The 19126-nt window shown below is 47.2% G+C and overlaps 1 protein-coding gene across 2 annotated transcripts in view; it reads right to left on the bottom strand.

Moving 5' to 3' along the window:
- Positions 1-186: 186 nt before the first annotated feature.
- Positions 187-19126, bottom strand: part of LAS1L (LAS1 like ribosome biogenesis factor) — a 60069-nt gene continuing 41129 nt past the window's right edge. Inside the window, exons 12-14 of one of the 2 annotated variants that reach the window (XM_084814152.1) lie at positions 17002-17396; positions 12914-13058; positions 187-556 (exon numbers count right to left, since the gene is read on the bottom strand). In XM_084814152.1, coding sequence (XP_084670278.1) covers positions 466-556; positions 12914-13058; positions 17002-17396 — 631 coding nt within the window. In that variant the 3' untranslated portion in view covers positions 187-465. The remainder of the gene's footprint in view (positions 557-12913; positions 13059-17001; positions 17397-19126) is intronic. The other variant, XM_084814153.1, reaches the window with a different exon arrangement.

The following is a 19126-nucleotide window of genomic DNA, read 5'->3' as shown; positions in this document are numbered from 1 at the left end:
TAAAGCCCAGATTTGGCACAGACATACAACTGAATGGCATCTGACTTCCAGATGGGCATGCATATTTTTAAAACCCAAAAGGAATTTAGTACATGGAACAATCTTGCATTATTGTTCCGTGTCTCTGAAATGGATATCAAATCTCCTATTCAAAAAGGCACACATTATTTAAAAGCCAAGAAAAACAACTATTGAAGGATGTTTTATTAAAATACAGAACGAATTTAAACAGTGGGTAGTTCTCTTGAGCATGTTATCCACTAGCACAGCGAATAAGTGCACACATTCTCCCCACCCTCCTTAAATTTACAGAAAAACTGCTATCTGCAGGTAATTAGGTGAATGAGCTGCACTGCACTAAAGTACCTTTTAAGAGGACAGACATAGTCTTCTGTTTGCCCCTGATATCAGGGAAGCATATTTCACACCATATATTCCTGCGCACCATCAGTACGACATCCACTTTTAGAAAAGTTGAAGACCACTTTTCAACTTATGGAGTTCACTCTGGGTCCATAATAATCCCTCGGCAACAGAGCCACCCCATTCTGAAGAGCTGTAGGAGGGAAAGAGTAATAATGAACTGAAGGAACCAAAGCACAGAATTAGTTCTAAGCTGGGCAGGCACGTTTAGTACAGCTACATCATGAGGCAAGAAAATGAGCTGTGTATTCCCCGCCCCCCCCCCCCCCCGAAATTCTGCTTAAGTCTGGGGCTGGCGGTGGCAGCTACGTCCATGTTGCTTGATTTAGTAGCCATAGCTCATGGCTCCTAAGTGGCCTGACCCCTCTTGAGCAAAGAACAGGCATTGAGGTCTGCTTTAATGAATTCATGGTCCTTCCTCAAGGCAGAGTTGTATAAGCTTAGGTCCAAACGACTGTTGTTCTGTGCATGCAACAGGGCTTTCCTAACCCATGAAGCCCCTCACACTCACCACCAGAACAGTCTGATACAGGGCAGAGGAGAGAGAATTTATGGGAATCGGCCCCTCTGCATGAATAGAAGTGTCATCTGCCTGTTTAACAAGCACAGTGAATCCATCCATAATCTTTCTTGCCTCTCCTTACCTGGAGCACCAAGTCCATAAAAATCTACAAGACTTGCTAGTGAAGTGTGTTATCTTACTGAGCTATAGTTATTTTTGCCCTATTTCAGCGCTGGTTACGTTTGCACAGGATTTTTTTTTTCCAGTTACTGCTCATGCACACAATGGCTCAATAGCTGGTGTGTTCTTTAGAACTCAGAGAAGGGATTCCCCAAGCAAAAAATGCAAATACGATCAGATAGACCTGCCAGTGTTTGTGGAAACACATTCTGTGGATGCTGATGTTTTAACTGCCCAATTCTGGTTTTGTTCTTATGAAGTAAATCCTACTGTATTCAGCAGGATTTGCTTTGTACTTTTAACGTAGCTTTGTAATTTACAGTCTGCTTTTCTACCATTTCACACAACAATCTGTCCAAAATAAAATTAAGAATCCAATAACAGCTTTATAAAGAGAAACTGCAAATCAAGGCAGTAAAAACAAGAAAAATTAAAATAAAAAAACTTGCCCATCTAATGGGGCCAACAGAAAGGATCTAACAGTTCTTCAGGAGGTATTATCCAGACACCATGAAAGAGGCCCTGTTTCTAACAGAAGTCAATCTTAGTGCGGCAGCATTCAAAAGAGGGTTGCATTCCCTAATCTCAAGGTATGGGGAGGGGGAGATAAATTTAAGTGTGTGTGTGTGTATACACAAAGTGGGGGAGGGCATTCGCTGAAGTATCCCAGACCCAGGATGTTTAGCGTTGGTAAAGCTGTCTAGGAGTATAGTCTTAAGACATGCCTGCCTCATGTTCACTGTGGTTTCTGGTTTCCAACCCCACCAGAGTGCTTTCAGCAAGCAGGACCAGGAAAAGGCTGAACAGCACCTAAGAATTCCCCGTAAGCCAGAAAAAGGGCAGTAAAAGCCAGGGCCAAAATCATGTTTTGAGTTCTTACAAAATTCCCCCAAAATGAGATCCTTGGAGGATGGGCGGGATAAAAATGTGATAAAACTGGTACTACGATCAAGCCACATTTGTCCACGTTTGAACACGTCTTCTCAAGTTACATGAATGTGATTTAAGAAAGATGTGCAGTAGGCCTGGTCTATACATGCAACAGAATGGGATGACAGAATCCTGAGGTAGCAGAGTGGACTATCACTTGAGCAAATTAAAGGATGCCATTTGAGAACTGTTCCCCAATAGCACAATCAGAAATGTGTGGGAAGGAAAAAAAGCAAGCATATCAAGTAGTTCAAGTAGCTTGCACCCTGTTATGCGAGCTTTTGACTAGCAGGCATAGTCTTCACTTATGGAAGCATTCAACAATGGTATGTCCCACCTATGGTGGTAGTCCATTTTACCCTATCTTTTCACCCTATCTTAGAACTCTACCACCTCTTTCCACCATATGTACAGCCCTGGCTGTAGTATGGAACTGAGGAGTCGATACTACAAGCAGCATGAAATAGAACTAAAGGCCAGAATGTCAGTCTACCATAAAGTGGAAAGAGAAACATTTGGAAGTGGAACTCTTGGCTTGCGATGAAAGGAAAACACTTGTTGCATCTGGAGAGTTAATGCCTGGTCATTTTCGCAAATGGACCCAGACATTTCAGAGCATGTCCCAGGTTGTGAACCTAGTAGAGACCAGCAATACTGAACGGTAGACAAAGACTGCTGACATGCTCTGTCCAAAGCAAAGAACAGAATCTGAACTCTACAGGGCAGTTTGCAATCCAACAGCAGCAAGGGGAATGCTTGCGCTCTGAAAGGCTGACAAAATTCAGACACATATGAAAAGCCTTCATCTTGGGGTAGGGAAGTGCCCAGGCAGTCAATCTCAAAACAGAGATTCAGTCCAGGCCAGTAGAACCAGGCTGGGGAGAACCCAATGTCAACTTTGCATGTATACCTTGAGCCAGGTGCCAACCCCTTTGTAGTCATGGATGCCTTGTCTCTTACAAACATGACCAGCACCCTTAGTAATGGAAATGCCACTCTGTTCAGGGTCCAGCCCAACAGCCTAGGTTTTCCTCTTTCCTCTCCTAAACTGTATAGAGCCACACATGCCCAGGGTGCTTGGTCGTTTGGAGGAAAAAAAAGCCCTTCCAGCCAATCTAAATCCAGCTATAAGGAAAGCCAAGTTTTGCAACCTGTATGTGTGAGGCAGAGGGATCATGTGTGCATCATTTTCTGTCTGTCCCCCCTCACTGTACTCCTGCAGAATCGTAGCATAAACACAACCTTGGCTGTGCCCCAGGCTAAGGATTTTAGCCCAGAATTCATACAGTCCTGAGCATAAGCTTCCCATGGTACTTTTCACACCACGCATCCCCTTCAGCCTTTCAAACTTATTTTCCTTAACAGAACCGTGCGAGACTTGCAAGCTCTGCCATCCTTTGGATGGTCTGAAGGGTTCAGAATGTCCAACGTCTAACCGTAACCCCTTAATCCTGTTTATCTGAAGCTAGCTCAAGACCGACGGACAGGTGATTTCTAGTCTTTTCACCCATCACTGAGGCTAGAGCCTTGGGCAGAGCAACTTCTTGCCCCATACCGCTGAACTGGACCCACTGAGAACTCTGCCAGCTCTCTTCAGCACAGCCCTGCCTGGATTGTATATCTTGGTTTTGCTGGAGTGTGATGGAATAAGAACGGAAGGGGCTGGTGACATAGCCAATGTTGGATGCTATCAAACTGTACTGCATGTTCTTCGGGATAGGAGTACTGAAGAAGCATATTCAGTTTCTACAGCATTGCCTGGAACAACCTACACAGCAGAGGCAGAGCACGCAGCTTTGCGGAAGAGAGACTTTTGCTAGTTCTCTGTGCTATAAGCATGAGTGTCCAACAGTGATTTCTTCCGGAAAGCAGCTGCATCCTGTTCATCACACAAGCGCTTCCTCTTCTGGTTGCAAAAGTAGATGGGGAATACAGAGGGCAAGCCCCATCCTATCTTCTCCCCACGCCCCTTCCCTGCAACAGCGGGTGTATGATCTGTGAGTGACGGCAACAGCTGATACTAGGCCATCAAATTCCCCCGCGGCCCGCAGGAAACTTGCTTCTGGAGAGGGATCTCATAACCAGAGTAGAAAAGTAGGATTCTCATCTCTTTCTGTGTTCACAATAGATTCTGGCCACCACAAAATTCACACCTCACTACTAAAGCGAGACTATAAGCTTCTCCCACACTGGAGTCTTCTGCTACCTCACAACCGCAAAAATCCAATTTTGCGAATTGTGAAAAATTCAGCCTCAAAGTGGGGAAAGGTGAAGAGGAAGGAAAAGAACCACAAATACACACAAGCAGAACAGTGTTTTAAATAGATGTAGAGAAAACAAAAATCCTCTTAATTTATGTGTAGAATAAGATCGGGGTGTGCGAGGATTTTTGTATATATGCAACTGAGGGGTATTTGGCTGATGGCAGGAAGCCTATCTCAGTTATTTGAAGAGGGGAGAAAAAGTTACCTTAATTCTCTGGGTGACAAAGCTGTACACACATACAAAATCAGCAGTATCTGTTAAATAGTTACAGCATTTCTTTTTCCACTGCAAGCATCAGGGTTGGCAACATGTGGTCTGAAGGACACAGGTGCCCCTGTCCATTTCTGCTGCTCCCAAACTGCTGCCACACCATCCAATTTTAGGCAAAAAGGCTACATTTTCCCTTTAAAATGGCATGTAGGGAACACACACCTTGCTTATGTGCAAAATTGTGCTCCCCCTGTGGCTTCCAAGAGCATGGTTTTGCATTAAAGCAATATTGAAAATGCAGCACAATTCAGCGGTGACAATGGTAGGGTGTGACTCCTGGTGGGGAAAATGGTCCCCCCAGACCTCCCAAAGTTGCCCACTCCTGGCATACACTGAATTTATTTTGAAACCCAAGTTGCAATGCTAAGTGTACTTGCTGGAGAGTAGGCCCCACTGAGATCTAGGGGACCTCGCTCTGAATAAACATGCGTAGGGCTGCACTGCACATATGGCACCATCAACTGTCCTACTTGGATAACTAGACTGAACAGTCGAACTATACAGGGATTGTATGGGTTCAGAACTTTCCCCAGGTCCTTTGCATGCTCATCCAGGGACATGATCTGTCTCTTGCCTGCATGGAAAACAAAGGTTACCTTAGGCAATGGATGGGGGTGCTAAAACCTGCATTGCAAGGAAGACACACTACACTGGCTCAAGGCAGGCTGCAGAGAGTTCATACGAAACAGAAAAGCAGCTTTGAAACATTCTGAAATTCAGGGATTTCACCTCAACCCCACCCTGCCCCATCAATCACTGTACCAAACAATCTCAAATCATGGGGCATATCCGAAGGCAGGGGTGGGGGCAGAACCAGCCCGAGGGCTAAATGTCATTTCGGAGAAGCTTTTGGGGGCCATGGTGATGGGCGGAGCCGAATGGAAAAGGGGCAGGGCCAAACCCCCGGCATCTTTTAGCTTCACAGTCTTGCTGTTAGTAACTAAGGATTAGGAGAGGCATTTTAACCTTTTAGAATAGGAGAAAAAACTGCACAAAACCTGGGAAGCTAGTGAATGATGGGTGGTTGGGGAAAATGGGTGGGGACTGTGGAGGGGTGTGTGGCCAGAGGGCCACATTGGGACCCCAGAAGGGCTGGATTTGGTCTGAGGTTCTGCACCCCTGTTCTGAGGCATACACAGAGGGCATGCTGGGTCTCACTGTTGCTCTGAGTTAACCAGGAGTACAGCCAATAACACTCTGCATTCTTGTAGCTACACATTACAGGGGAAGATGGGTAGTAGTGGATGAGTGATCTTTGGGGAAGCCTCTTTACAAAACTCCTTAATTTAGGAATACAGTAAACCTCCAAAGCATGTTCTATTTCCTCAAAAAGAAGGGTTCACAAAGTGCAAGGGATAAATGAGCTTGGGGAACAGGAGAGGAAGTAAAGAAACACAAAACTCTCCTTTCACGGCTTTCCGCCAACTTCCTAGCTGACACCAATTGCTTGCGAGAATGGAATTAAAGCTGCCGATCCTGGATCTCATCATTGTGAACGCAACTGCCTGCAAATGTCCTAAGGAAACTGCCACCTTCAAAAGGACTGTGGTTGGCAAAACCTACTGTTTAAACATTGCTGATCCCCGGTAAAATCGCTAGTGCTGCCGAATGCAAGTGCCTGCGCTAGATGCCTCAAGCAGAGAATGCTGGAGAAGCAATGACAGATCTTCAAATCTGCTTCAGGAACCCCAGAGAAATAAACACAGCCACAAAGACTAAGCTTGTTACTAAATATTTCCATTCAAACGGCCACAGAACGTTCAGGCCTGAATATCCTAGTGGTTCTATTATTTCTGGGACTGGCAGGACGGAACTCTTCCTCCCCTTTACTGGAAAGACTCCGAAGACCATGCGGCCTCAACTTAGGAGGTCAACACACACACAGTTCTATGTGCTTTAAAACCAATTTTAACTTCCATGCATATATAGTGCCCCTTAGGGAGCCTTCCCCAACCTGGTGCCCTCCAGATGTGTTGGACTACAAATCCCGGCATGCCCCAGCCAGCCATGTGGCATGGCTGGGCATGGCAGGAGTTGCAGTCCTACACACCTGGAGGGCAGCAGGTGGGGCAGGCTGCCTCCTGCGGAAGGCCACAACCTTCCGGAAAATTCTCTCCCAGAGTTCTGCCAGTATTCCAAGAACCATCACTTTTGATTCTGCCTGCCTGAAAATGCAACAGCATCAAGTTACAAAAGCAAAAGTTGGAATGCTTAACAAAGGGTGTATCTGATTTGATGCTCATCTTTGTTGTGTAATCAATCACATATTTGCATAGGAGACAGAAATGTTTACAGTGAATGTCCAAACCTCTGTGAATGCCAACAGCATCAGCAAGTCCAGACATGGGCTTCCCCATTTTTCAGATTTATGCCAGTGAGCAGCAAACATGCAAATGATTATCAACACTAACATGAGTATCTCAGTTTTCAGGCATAGTAAAAACTGTGTTCACTGTAACGTACATACTCTTCTTACATGCATATGGGAAGGTAGAAAGGGCAGATGTTTCAACAATAGGCACAATGGTGGCAGTTAGTGGTTCATGGACACAGAGGAGGGGAAGGGCCCATGGCTCAATGGTAGAGCACCTGCTTTGCATGCAGAAGGTCGCAGGTTCAATCCCCAGCATCTGCGGTTAGGGGTAGGAAAGAATCTTGCTTGAAATGTTGGAGAGCCACTGCCAAGGCAGTTTGGGCCATACTGGGCTAGATGGACCCAGGGTCTGACTCAGTTTTGGCAGCTTCTGATTAATGTAAAATCTACATTTCTAGAAATGTAAAATTTCTGGAAATGAGATGGAAAAAAAAAAGAAATAACCCAATTTTCCGTTTTTCCAGGAAAAAATGGAAATTTTGGGAAAAATTGAAAAATAAGTAATGCTTATTTTTAAGCATTCTTTAAAGATCTAAGGTCACTTTGTTGCTTTAGGACAGCGCTCCCCAACCTGGTGCCCTTCAGATATTTTGGACCTGAGTTCCTATCAGCCTCAAGCAGGATGGCCAGTGGTCAGGAATGCTGACCACTGTACTTCAAAACATCTGGAGGGCACCAGGTTGTGGAAGGATGCTTTAGGAACGTAAAATAGCCTTTATGTTCCTAAAGTTAAAACTATCATTATATCTGAAAACTTTAAGAAGTGAACTTAGTTAGTAAATGTGTAATTATTGTCTGAATAAACTATACTATAAAATGTAATATACTAAACATGATTAATTCTATCAGCAAACCAAGTTATGCATAACATATTTTAAATTCCTAGTTTATGTCTGACCAGAAGGAACTCCAGCAAGAAGTCCCTGAAACATCTGAATCATCCTAGAAGCCAGAAGAAGCAGGAAGAACTGAAGGCACCGGAAGACAACTCCAGAAACACAGGACTCTCTAGATCAAAACCCGAACTGTCAGGAATGTACGGTTTCTTCTCTATTATGATATGGTGACTTTATTCACATGTTGGGAAACTGAGCATGACTTGGAGCATTCCAAAATGTCTATCAGTAAAAGATACATTGGATCAATAATTTCAATAAGAAATGGAAGAAATCACTATGCTGAGAATCTTACAAAGAGAACTAAAAAACATTTCCCCCCATGGCTTCATTATTTCCAGACACTTTACATCTCTAGTTTTTCTATGAAAGTCTTCTTATTACATAGTTTTTAGCAATCATTTGAGGGGGCAGTAAAGGCTTGTTAACAATATATAAATACCTTGTCTTAAATTCTAGAAGAAAATATTTCATAATCCAAAGCTGTTCAATTTTTCAGAAAAAAACAAAAACAGTCCTGGTGGAGGGAGGAACCAGGGAAAAACTGGTTTTCCCCCAATATTTTCCATTTCCCCCCAGCCTTCACACCTCTACTTCTGATGTTCCCATGGAGGGCCACAGCTGAGTCATCAAGCAGAGCTTTTGCATGCAGAAGATCCCAGTTCAATCCCTGGCATCTCCAGGTAGGCCTAGGAAAGACCCCTGCCTACAATGGTGGAGAGCTGCTGCCAGTCGGTGTTGATAATACTGGGCTACATGGACCAATGCCCTGACTCAGTATACTTTGAAATATGCCTTCCCTGTCCCCAGTTGTCCTTAGCATTTGACCTGTGATATCCAGGAGACACCAAGGAGTTCGGGGAAACCTTGAACAGGTTCAAATAAAATTGGTAGGGGTGGGGGCAGGGCACTCCCAGCCCGCTGCATAGATAGCCTCCAGGGGCCGCATCCAGCCCACAGACTGCCCACTCTCCCCATGAAATAAATGGTAAAACTGCCAGCCAGGCTAAATTTTCTGTGTGCCTCTACGTCAGGGATGGGATATCTCCCAATTTAGCTTGCCAGGCTAGCCCACAGGACCTCAGGTAAGGCCCTTGCCCCCCCCCCAAGCCCTGCCCTCTCCGGAAGCCCCCGCCCCCAAGGGAGAGTGATGGGAGAGTGACTGAGCACTCCACCACTTTGCACTTGGTAGGTGCATCCAGGAGCCATCTGACTGCTGAGGCTGGGATGAGTGTGCTTTGCTCGTCCATCAGCTTCCCTCATCCAGGATTTCCAGGAGTTGGCAACTATCATGGGGAAGTGGTTTACAGCAATGGCTACCATTCCCCATTCATTAAAATAGGGACAGTGCTATCATGCTCCTGCAGCTGGGTCCAGGCTTGCACGAATATTGCTCCACCAACTAAATGAAGGTGGGACTTGTAGGTTATACTGAGAGTATTTGTCCATCTAGCCCAGTATTGTCGACAATGACTGGCAGCAACGGGTCCCCAGGGTTTCAGGCAGGGGTTTTATTAGCCCTGTCTGGAATTGCCAGGAACTGAACCCGGGACCTTCTGCATGCAAAGCAGGGGCTCTGCCACTGGGCAACGGCCCTCCCGACTCACCACCTTTTTGATCATATAGAAAAGCTCCATGTGAATGCATGGGAAACCAGCCACTTTCTGCACATCTCTACCCCCACAGTTCTGTGCCCAACCTCCCCACCCCCACCAACACCGCACACAGGAAGCTTGAGAAAATGACCACCACAGCAGGAACACCTAATGACTTAGAACATTTGAGCAAGCAAGGCAGGAGTGGCTATAATTGGCCATAATTGCCACAGCTGCTGTGACAACCAGCACTAGCTTCCTGATGACAGAACAATGCAAAGTCTGTGGCACTGACTCAAATGGACAATTAGAAGCCACCCTGCTGAAAGCATCCAGCCTTATGGAAAAACACCAAACTGCAAACTGAGGGGCTGTGGTGACCTACAATAGACACCAGCTGATCTAGAAGACAAACAGTTGTAAGAGGTGTAGATGCTCTGGGGCTGTTTAGCGTCACCTGTACTATTCCCCAGTCCCACCTGAAGTGGGTCTGGCTGTCAAGCATGCTCCATGAGAAAAGACTGAGTTGTGGACAAGGCTATGGAGTTTGGGGCAGACAAAAAAAATCAAGCATAAAGCCGTTACCAATTAGAGAAATCTTAACCATAGACGTTTTGAGCAATTCACTGATTAAATAAGGAGTGATTTGAACATGAATGATAAAACAAGGCTGCTGAAGGGGAAGAAAGCACCCTCTGTTTTTACATCGGGGATGGGGAACCGCTGGCCTACAGGCCTAATTCAGGCCATATATCTTCTCCATCCAGCTTGTACGGGCCCCTCCCCCAAGCCTCACCCCTGGAGGCTAGTGTGGATTCCCCTTAGTGTGCCACTCGCTGTCCCAGTTGGGACGATGAGTGGCATATTAAACCAGGGAATAGTTCACGGATCTTCTCCAGAATTCCCTGCCAAAGGAAGTGAGGCGTGTGGCTACCAGGAAGACACCCTTTTCTGCTGTGGCACCCCAGCTGTGGAATGAGCTCTCTAGAGGTTCACCTGGCACCCATGTTGTATTCCTTCCGGCGCCAGGTGAAGACCTTTTTATTCTCCCAGGCATTTTAGCTTCCTAGTCTTTTAGCTTTGGTGTTTTGAATCTGTATTTTAAATCTCTGCATTGCTGCTAGGTTTTATTCTGGTTGTACTTTTATACTGTAGTTTGAAGCTTTCATATTTTATATTGTTTTATGCTGTACCATGTGGTTTTAATTTCTGCCAACTGCCAAGAGAGCTTTGGCTATTGGGCGGTATAGAAATGAAATAAATAAAATAAGTAAATAGTCCGGTGCTTGGATTGCCAGCATTGGGCAAGTTCTGCTCTCCTTGCAAAGGGAGGCATGGAGAAAAGCAAAATAGGTGGGGGTGGGACTGAATGACATCAGGGCAGAGATGGAACACCCCCCCTCAATGATGTCATCTGGCCCACTGGATTGGGCAGGAGGGGGGACGGACAGATTCCAATTCCCAGACTGAAAAAAGGTTGACACCCCTGTTTGATATTATGGAAGCAGGGATCACTGTGGAGCTGGGGTAGAGGGCAGGGATTGTGCCCATAGTTGCACCATGATCCCCACTCCAGCTCCAAGCTTGGGAGAAAGAGGGAGGGCTGCTTGTCTAGTTGCCCTGTTGCTCAGGTGCCTGGAATGCCTCGGCCTTGTAAGGACTGAACCAGTAACCTCTTTGCCCTTCTGAGCTACAAACCTGGCACTCGGGAGGGGAGCTGAAGATTGTTCTGGACCTCAGGTGGTGATGCAGCACGAGGTCAGGAAGAAGGAAAGGGGCAGGGTCCTGGTGTTTGGCTATCAAAAGTTGCGAACCCCAGTTTATAAATAAATATAATTAAAATTATGATACTAAAAAAATAGAAAAATAAAACTCTGCTGCCCAATTAAATGGAATCAAGGAAAACGTTTAAGCCATCAGCAAACCTTTAGAGCCCTACATTTAACGTACGACTCAATTACACAAATAACAGCTGTTGCTTTAAGCACTTAAAAATACAAAGGCGCTGTACAGCGTGACACAGAGAACAAGGAGAAGGCTGTGCACCCAGGCTTACCATAAACAGAGAGACAGGTAAATACAAAGGAAGAAAGAGGGGGGCTGGGAAAGACAATAGCGGCTGAAGAGACACTAAGGCTGCACTCCTAAAACCATTTTCCTGGGAGTAAGCCCCAATGAACTCAACTGGACTTACTTTTGAATAGACATGTATAGGGTTGTGCTAGAAATTAAAATCAAGGACTGCATAAAACGACATGTCATCAGCTGACACCCACCTAAGGGGGACTTATCTTTCCCAGGGTAACTTTCTTCCGTGTCTTTGCTCATTGCATCAGACAAAGCCTTTTGCCAGAGGCCAAAGGGACTGCAGCTTAGAGCCCACCACCAGCCCCTGAGAGAATGAACAGCACATGCCACTGCATTAAGTGCTGAAAGCCAAGGAAGGCGAGAAATGCAGAACACCTGGATGAGAGGGGTCTTGGGAACCCTATAAAAGCTATGCCAAGCTCTCTGGCGTAGGAGCAGGTTTAGAAGTGGTAAATGAATGAAATAAACACAGAGCAACATCCCAAATGCAGCTTAAGGCGCCTGTGGACCACAGACAGGTGGTGCGTTACCACACACCCCAGGCCGTGCCGCTTACTTTATTTATTTCATTCCCTCCCCGCCCCGAGCTAGCTTTCCTCCAGGGAGCTCAGGACCCATTTTATCCTAAATGATCCTGTGAGGCAGCCTTTTCCCAACCTGCTACCCTCCGGATGTGTTGGACTGCACCTCCCATCCATCCCAGTCAGCATGGCCAATGGGGGTGTGTGTGTGCTGGCTGGGAATGATGGGAGTTACAGTCCAACATACCTGGATGGCAGCAGGTTGGGGAAAGGCTGCTGTGACGCATGTCAAGCTGGGGGGGGGGGAGGAATTGCCCAAGGTGGGGGTGTACAGACTGTTTAAAATCCGTTCCGTCTGTGTTTCATGGATTGTCAGGGGCCTTTCATTCCGTTGTCCACTCATCGAGGAAACTGGATTTTTTTTAGTTTCCAAATTTGTACAAATTTACATTTGCAAAAATCCTCCAAAATGCACAAATCCCCCCCAAATGTGCTTTTTCACACTTTAGCTAATGGGGAAAATGTGCATCTTCAGCTGATTTTTAAAATATTTTGCATATTTTCCTATTACTACATTTGCACAAAATTTGAGAAAGTTAGAAAAAGGGTCCACAAGTCTGTAGAATCTGCCTGACTGGGGAAAAGCTGGTCTGCTGCAGGACCTACTAGACAGATTCATAAAAATCTGAACTCACTTGGTTCCGTTGCGGATGTCTCTGCCATTTCCAGCCCAAGGTGCCCCAGTGAGCTTCATGGCTGAGCGGAGACTGAGCCTGGCCAACCCTCTCCTTGGCCAGCATGCATGCAAGCACAATGGCTCTTCTATCTGACAAGAGAAAGTCCACCCAATCCCAAAGTGCATGACTCACGCAGTGCTGGGGGAGCTTTTCCTGTCGCGATCCACCAGCTGGTCAAGCGCCGACATTACAGAGTAGTTATCCACCAGCAGGCTGTCTGGATCATCAGTCTGGCCGGGCAGCCTCCCCAGGGGAAATTTTTTCCACTTCACCCCATCTGCAGGAGGAGATGCCTCTTTAACACAAATTCAGCAAGACCAAATGCTTTAAAACTGGGACGGGCCCTCGATGAGATGCAGGGTTCCCTGTTTTTGTCCTCCCCAAATATCAACAGAAGTTACAACTGAGTCTGAGTGCAAGTTCAGTGGCTACCTCCAGTATCAGAGGCACTATGCCTATGTACACCAGTTGCTGCAGAATATGGGTGGGAGGGTGATCATGTCACTGGAACCCCAGGTGGACTCCGTGGCCTGGAGTATTTGGGGCCAGCTTCAGCTGATTCTCCAGCTATGGCCTTTCCTGGACAGGGATAACCTAGCCACAGTAATACATGTGCTGGTAACTTCCCAATTAGGCTACTGCAATGCACTTTGTGTGGGGCTGCCCTTGAAGACGACTTGGAAGTTGCAGCTAGTGCAAAATGCAGCAGCTAGACTGCTGACTGGAACAACTCGTAAAGATCATATAACACCAGTTTTAGAGGAATTGCACGGGCTGTCAATACACTTCCAGTCGGAATTCAAAGTTCTGATGATGACATTTAAAGCCCTAAGCGGTTTGGGACCTCGATATTTGAGGGGGCGCCTCTCTCTATATATGCCTGCCCGAGGATTGAGATCTGTTGGAGGGGCCCTCCTCTGCATCCCACAAGTGTGAGGGTGGGACGTGGGACAGGTCCTTCCCTGCTGTGGCACCCCGGTTGTGGAATGCCCTCCCCTTGGACGCCTGATTGGCACGTACATTGGTTTCATTTCGGCGCCAAGTAAAAACATGGCCCTTTATCAAAGACTTTGAGGGCTAAATGCATTCTCCAAAGTAGCACACTATTTTAACAGTTTTGTTGTTCTAGATTTTAATTGGTATTAGCTTGCTTAATGGTTTAATATGTTTTTAACTGTTCAAATTATTGTTTTATACTGTTAACATTGATTTTATCTGTACGCCGCCCTGAGATCTTAATGATATATGGTGGGACACAAATGTTTTTAAAAAACAAACAAACAAAGATTGTATTCATATCCTGCTTGTGGGTTTCCTGTTGGCAGCTGGTTGGCTACCGTGTGAACAGAATGCTGGACCAGATGGACCCCTGGTCTGATCCAGCAGGGCTCTTGTTACGTTTCCTATGTCACTTTAGGACAGCCTTCCCCAGCTTGGAGCCTTCGGGATGATTGGGGCTACAATTCCCACCATCCCCAGGAGGCATGGCCACCTGGAGACCCACTTCTTAACTTTCTACGACATGCTTGTGTGGTGATAGTGCTGCTTCTGTCTCCTACTTAATGTCAAGTTGTGACCCAGCCATGGGTCCTGATGCACTGGTTGGAAACTAATGCTTTTGGTGACAACTTTAACTACCTGCTTGTTCCCAAGACCAGGGCAGTGAATGTAGGGCAGTGAACATAAAGAGAGTGATTCCCCTGCCCCCACTCACTAGTTAAATAAAAGTTCATATAGTGACTTCAGCTGTAGTGCTGATGTCACTAAGAAGCTGTCCTAGTCACTGTCTGGACCACTAGGAGTCCCATTTACAGTGCTCTGAGTGATCGCCATTGAAATCCAGCCTTGAACATTCCTAGACTTGAAATATCCTCACTATTCCACACACCCTAAACTCAGTATCAAGATAATTTATATTAAAGCTTGTCCATACATTATATCAGGGCTGGGGAACCTCTTTCAGCCCAAGGGCCAAAAGCAGGTTTGAAAAAGCTTTTGGGGGCCACACTCCAGTGGTGGACAGGGCTAAAGACAAGGACACAAGGCCAAAGGTAAAAGGGGTGGAGCCAAACATTCAAAAGACACCAGCATATTTTAGCTTATGGCTCTTGCTACCGGTTCCTACGCCTTAAGAGAGGCGTTTCAACCCTTCAGAATGAGAAAAAAACAACCAACAATCAGTGGGCAGGGGAAGGACAGGGCAAGGGGGCATGGCCATCTGGGAAAGCCCAGAAGCATTAGATCAAGGTGGCTGGTAGAGGGGTGGTGCCTTGAAAGCAGACTTTTAACATCACTTTTGGACACGGCCAACACGACGACATTTTTTGGACTTTTGTTGCGCATCGTATTCAGGAAATAAATGGTTATCCAATCACCTGGGAAACTAAATGTGTACAAATTGAGCACTCAAGAGATTTAATAGATCTAGAAGGTTTGGAATTAGGGGCAAATCTAGTCACTGTTGCTCAAAAGAGAGCGAGTCCGCCTTGGAAAGACAACCAGTGATGATGGCCGAAGGACTCTACAGGGCCTGGGAATATTACATTAGCCATCAAACTGATCAAGAGGGAATTTTTCATCCCTTTTGCATCACGCTAGAATGAAGCACCATCCAATGAAACGGACCAGTAAACCATTCCGTCATTCGACACATATTTAACTTATTTCGCATTTATAATCTACTGGCATGAGAGATTTTCAGGTAACACTGAACTACATGCTTTGTTGTCACCAATCTGATTCTGTAATACTTGTGTAGGCTTTATTCCCAACCTTCGCCATGAGGTTGGGAATAAAGGCTCATGGTTGGACAGGGGCTCATAGGAGTTGTGGGTCAACTCCCATGAGCCCCAGTCAGCATGGCCAATGGTCAGGGATGATGGGTAGTCGTAGTGCAAAACATCCGGAGGGGCCCACATTTGGGAATGCTGCTTTAATTTATCCTCTTTGAGCTTTTAATATAGTATATACTTACAAAATCAAAAAATCAAAAAGAAGGTAACAAAAATACACACAAAATCAAAAGGCAGGGTTAGAATCACCATTCTGTTATTTAATCCCTCATTGAAAGACAGGAAAAGTTCCTTCCCTGTTTGTGGGCTCTAGTGGCAAGGGGAAAAAAATGGCTGAAAGGGGTTAAGCAATACCTTAGCTACGGTTAGTAGCTTTGCTGAACAAGATCCTTAGGAGTGAACACTCAAAAAAGTCTTTAAAGACCAGTGCTCTGAATTTCTTTATTACATTTCTATACCGCCTATTAGCCAAAGCTCTCTGGACAGTTTACAAGACAAACCTTAAAACCATACAACAGAATAGCATAGTAAAACATAATATAAAAACCATACGTTTTAAAACAGAATAAAACCGAAGTAAAACCAAGATAAAACCCATCTGGAGGGGTCACCTGGAGAAGGGCCACTGAGGATGATCTTAGGATCTGGATAGGGATACATGGAAGGAGACGATCCTTCAGGTAACCTGGCCCAAGCTGTTTAGGGCTTTGTAGGTTCGTGCCGGCCCTTTGAATGGGGCCTGAAAATGGGCTGGCAGCCAGCGCAGATCACAGAGTACTGGTGTAATACGATCATATCGGCCACTCTCTGTTAACAACCTCACTGCCCTATTTGGGACCAGCTGAAGTTTCCAGACCATTTTCAAAGGTAATGTCTGTGCTGATTGGCAGCAGTTCTCCAGGGTCTCAGGCAGGGAGCCTTTTCCAGCTCTGCCTGGAGAAGTCGGAGATTCAACCTGCGACCTTCAGCAACATGTGCTCTACCAGGGAACGACGGTCCCTTTCAGTGGCGCCTACAAGCTGCCTTATACCGAATCAGACTGTCGGTGCATCTACCTCAGTACTGCCAAGCAGCAGCTCTTCAGGGTTTCAGGCAGGGGTCTTTCCTAGTGCTGGGGATAGAACTTGGGACCCTTTGCATACAAAATCAGGTGGTCTATCGTGGGGTAGGAACCCTCGCACAAGATGCCATTTCCTGGGCACTTCCCCACTACTCAAAGAAAGTTCCCATGGGGCCAAGGGTCTCCAAGCCCCAGGTACTCCGTCCTTTCCTCTCCCCCCGCCCCATTCCACACACTCCAACTACCGAGCGCTGCACATGTGAACACCCTGGAGACGCTCGGAGGTAAAGCTTGAGACATGTTGGCCCACTTCTTGCTTTTCACATGCAGAGCTCTCCCGACCCAGCAAACTGAAAGGCAGTTTTTACCTGAGCTGACCTGCCAGGCAGACCCCTGCAGTGCCACCCTTTTCTCCGCCAGAGCCATGGAGTTCTCAGGGAGGAACACTTCTTGGAGAGGTGCTGGCTGAGTCTCCATCTCCTCTTCTTCATCTTCTTCCTCCTCCTCCTCCGCCATCCCTTCCTCTTCAAGACCCCCCAGCAGCATCTTTCCCTTCCCTGCTCTCTTGGCAAGTCCCCGGGCCACACTGCTGTGCTTTGCTTTCCACTGCAAGCTCTCCACTGTGTAAATGGGCTGCTTGCAAAGGTCCAAGGCTGCGCCCGGGCTGGGAAGGGAGTCATCTTCTTGGGTGTAGATGGAGGTGAGGTAGAGAAGTTTCTCCTGGGACTCCGGCGGCAAAGGCGGCTCCATGCTTGACAGGATCCTGGCCAGGAAAATGGAAGGAGTGACCAAGAGGAGAGAACAGCGCAAAAGCCGAACAGCAGCTTTGAAATGCCTCGAAAGGAGGAGCCCTGGACCTCTGTAGGAGGCAAGAAATTCTACCCAGGCATATGTGTGGAAAGCAAGCAAGGGGGGTCTGATGGAGGGGGGCAGAATGCTCTGCTGTTCCTCCATCGGCCTCTGTGCTAGCCAGGGCGGAAGGACAGCCCCTTCCTCGGCAGCCAGCACAGAACCGCAGCAGGCTGGCAGAGGAGGGGCAGATTCCTCGGTTCCTCCTCCACCAGCCTGCTCTGAGCTGGCTAGCAAGACCCTTGCTTGCCTGCTCAGAGACGAGTTGCCAGAACATCCATAGCGGCCGCAGAGGAGGCGGCTTCCCGTCCTCTGCAGTCAGCATGGAAATGCAAGCTCTTCGCTTCCTAGCAGCCGAGTTACAAAGAAAAGAAGCAGCAGCAAGCTAGTAACATCTGTAAGTTTATTTAAAAGGCTAGATAAACGGCTGTAGACTGCAGCCTCTTTTGCACAAGGGTGTGCAGAGGATGGGAGAGTGCTTCAAGAGGCTGCATTGGCACATAATGGCTTCAGTGAAGCTCAGCAGGCAGCTCCCGTAGGCCAGAGGTTGGCTCAGCCAAGCAGGCAATTGCCTGGGAGTCATTACTAACCTTGCCACTCTCCCCTAAGGTCTGCGGCAGCAGCAGAAACAAGGGGACAGGGTGGGGGGAGCAGGGCAGGTCTCTCACTTCAGGCCAGGCATTGGGAAACGTCAAAAGCAGCAAGAGCCTTACACTGTGTCCAACTTTCCCGCAAAGCCTGGCATGGAGTGAGACAAGATCGCCTCCCATGGAGGAGAGAGGAGGGGAGAGGCAAGGTTGGTGCCTTCATCTCTGGTATGAAGAGGAGGGGGAGGCAAGGAGAGGAGGGGAGAGGCAAGGTTGGTGCCTTCATCTCTGGTATGAAGAGGAGGGGGAGGCAAGGAGAGGAGGGGAGAGGCAAGGTTCGTGCCTTCATCTCAGGTATGAAGAGGAGGGGGTGGCAAGGATAGGAGGGGAGAGGCAAGGTTGGTGCCTTCATCTCAGGTATGAAGAGGAGGGGGAGGCAAGGAGAGGAGGAGAGAGGAAAGGCTGGTGCCTTCATCTCTGGTATGAAGAGCATTTTTTGTGATGTCCAGAGAACTTGTGGGAGTGGAGGAGCAGAATTAAAATGCATGGTCACCACCGGCAGATGTCTTTGTAGCCCAGGGGTGCAGCATCTTTCAGCTGAGGATTGAATTATACTTCAGAGAAGCTTTTGGGGGCCACATTCCAGTGTGTGTGTGTTGGGGGGGGGGGGGCTGAAGGCAAAGGAAGCAGAGCCAAAGGCAAAAGGGGGAAGCACCATAATGCCAAAAATACCGGTGTACTTTAGCCTAAAGCTCTTCCCGCCAGGGACTAAGCCTCAGAAGAGGCATTTCAACCTTTCAGAATGGGGGAAAACTGCAAAAGAGCGAGGAAACCATCAAACAATCAGTGGTTGGGGAAAGGAGGTGGGGCCAGGGAAGGGGGTGTGGTCATCTGGGGAACCTCAGAGATCCAGATTGGCACCCCAGGAGGGCCAGATTTGGCAGAGGCATGCGGCTCCCCCCCCCCTGGTTTTAACTGGAAATGCCAGAGATAGGAACTGGGACCTTCCTCAAGCAAACCACGGGCTCTACAGCTCAGCTATGGACCTTTCCCTAAT

The sequence above is a fragment of the Heloderma suspectum genome, chromosome 9, assembly GCF_057233095.1.
Source record: "Heloderma suspectum isolate Gila_16-S chromosome 9, 16-S_ref, whole genome shotgun sequence".
In the NCBI taxonomy this organism is placed as follows: Eukaryota; Metazoa; Chordata; class Lepidosauria; order Squamata; family Helodermatidae; genus Heloderma; species Heloderma suspectum.
The sequence above is the reverse complement of the archived record's forward strand: the minus strand, read 5'-3'. Positions and strand labels throughout refer to the sequence as shown.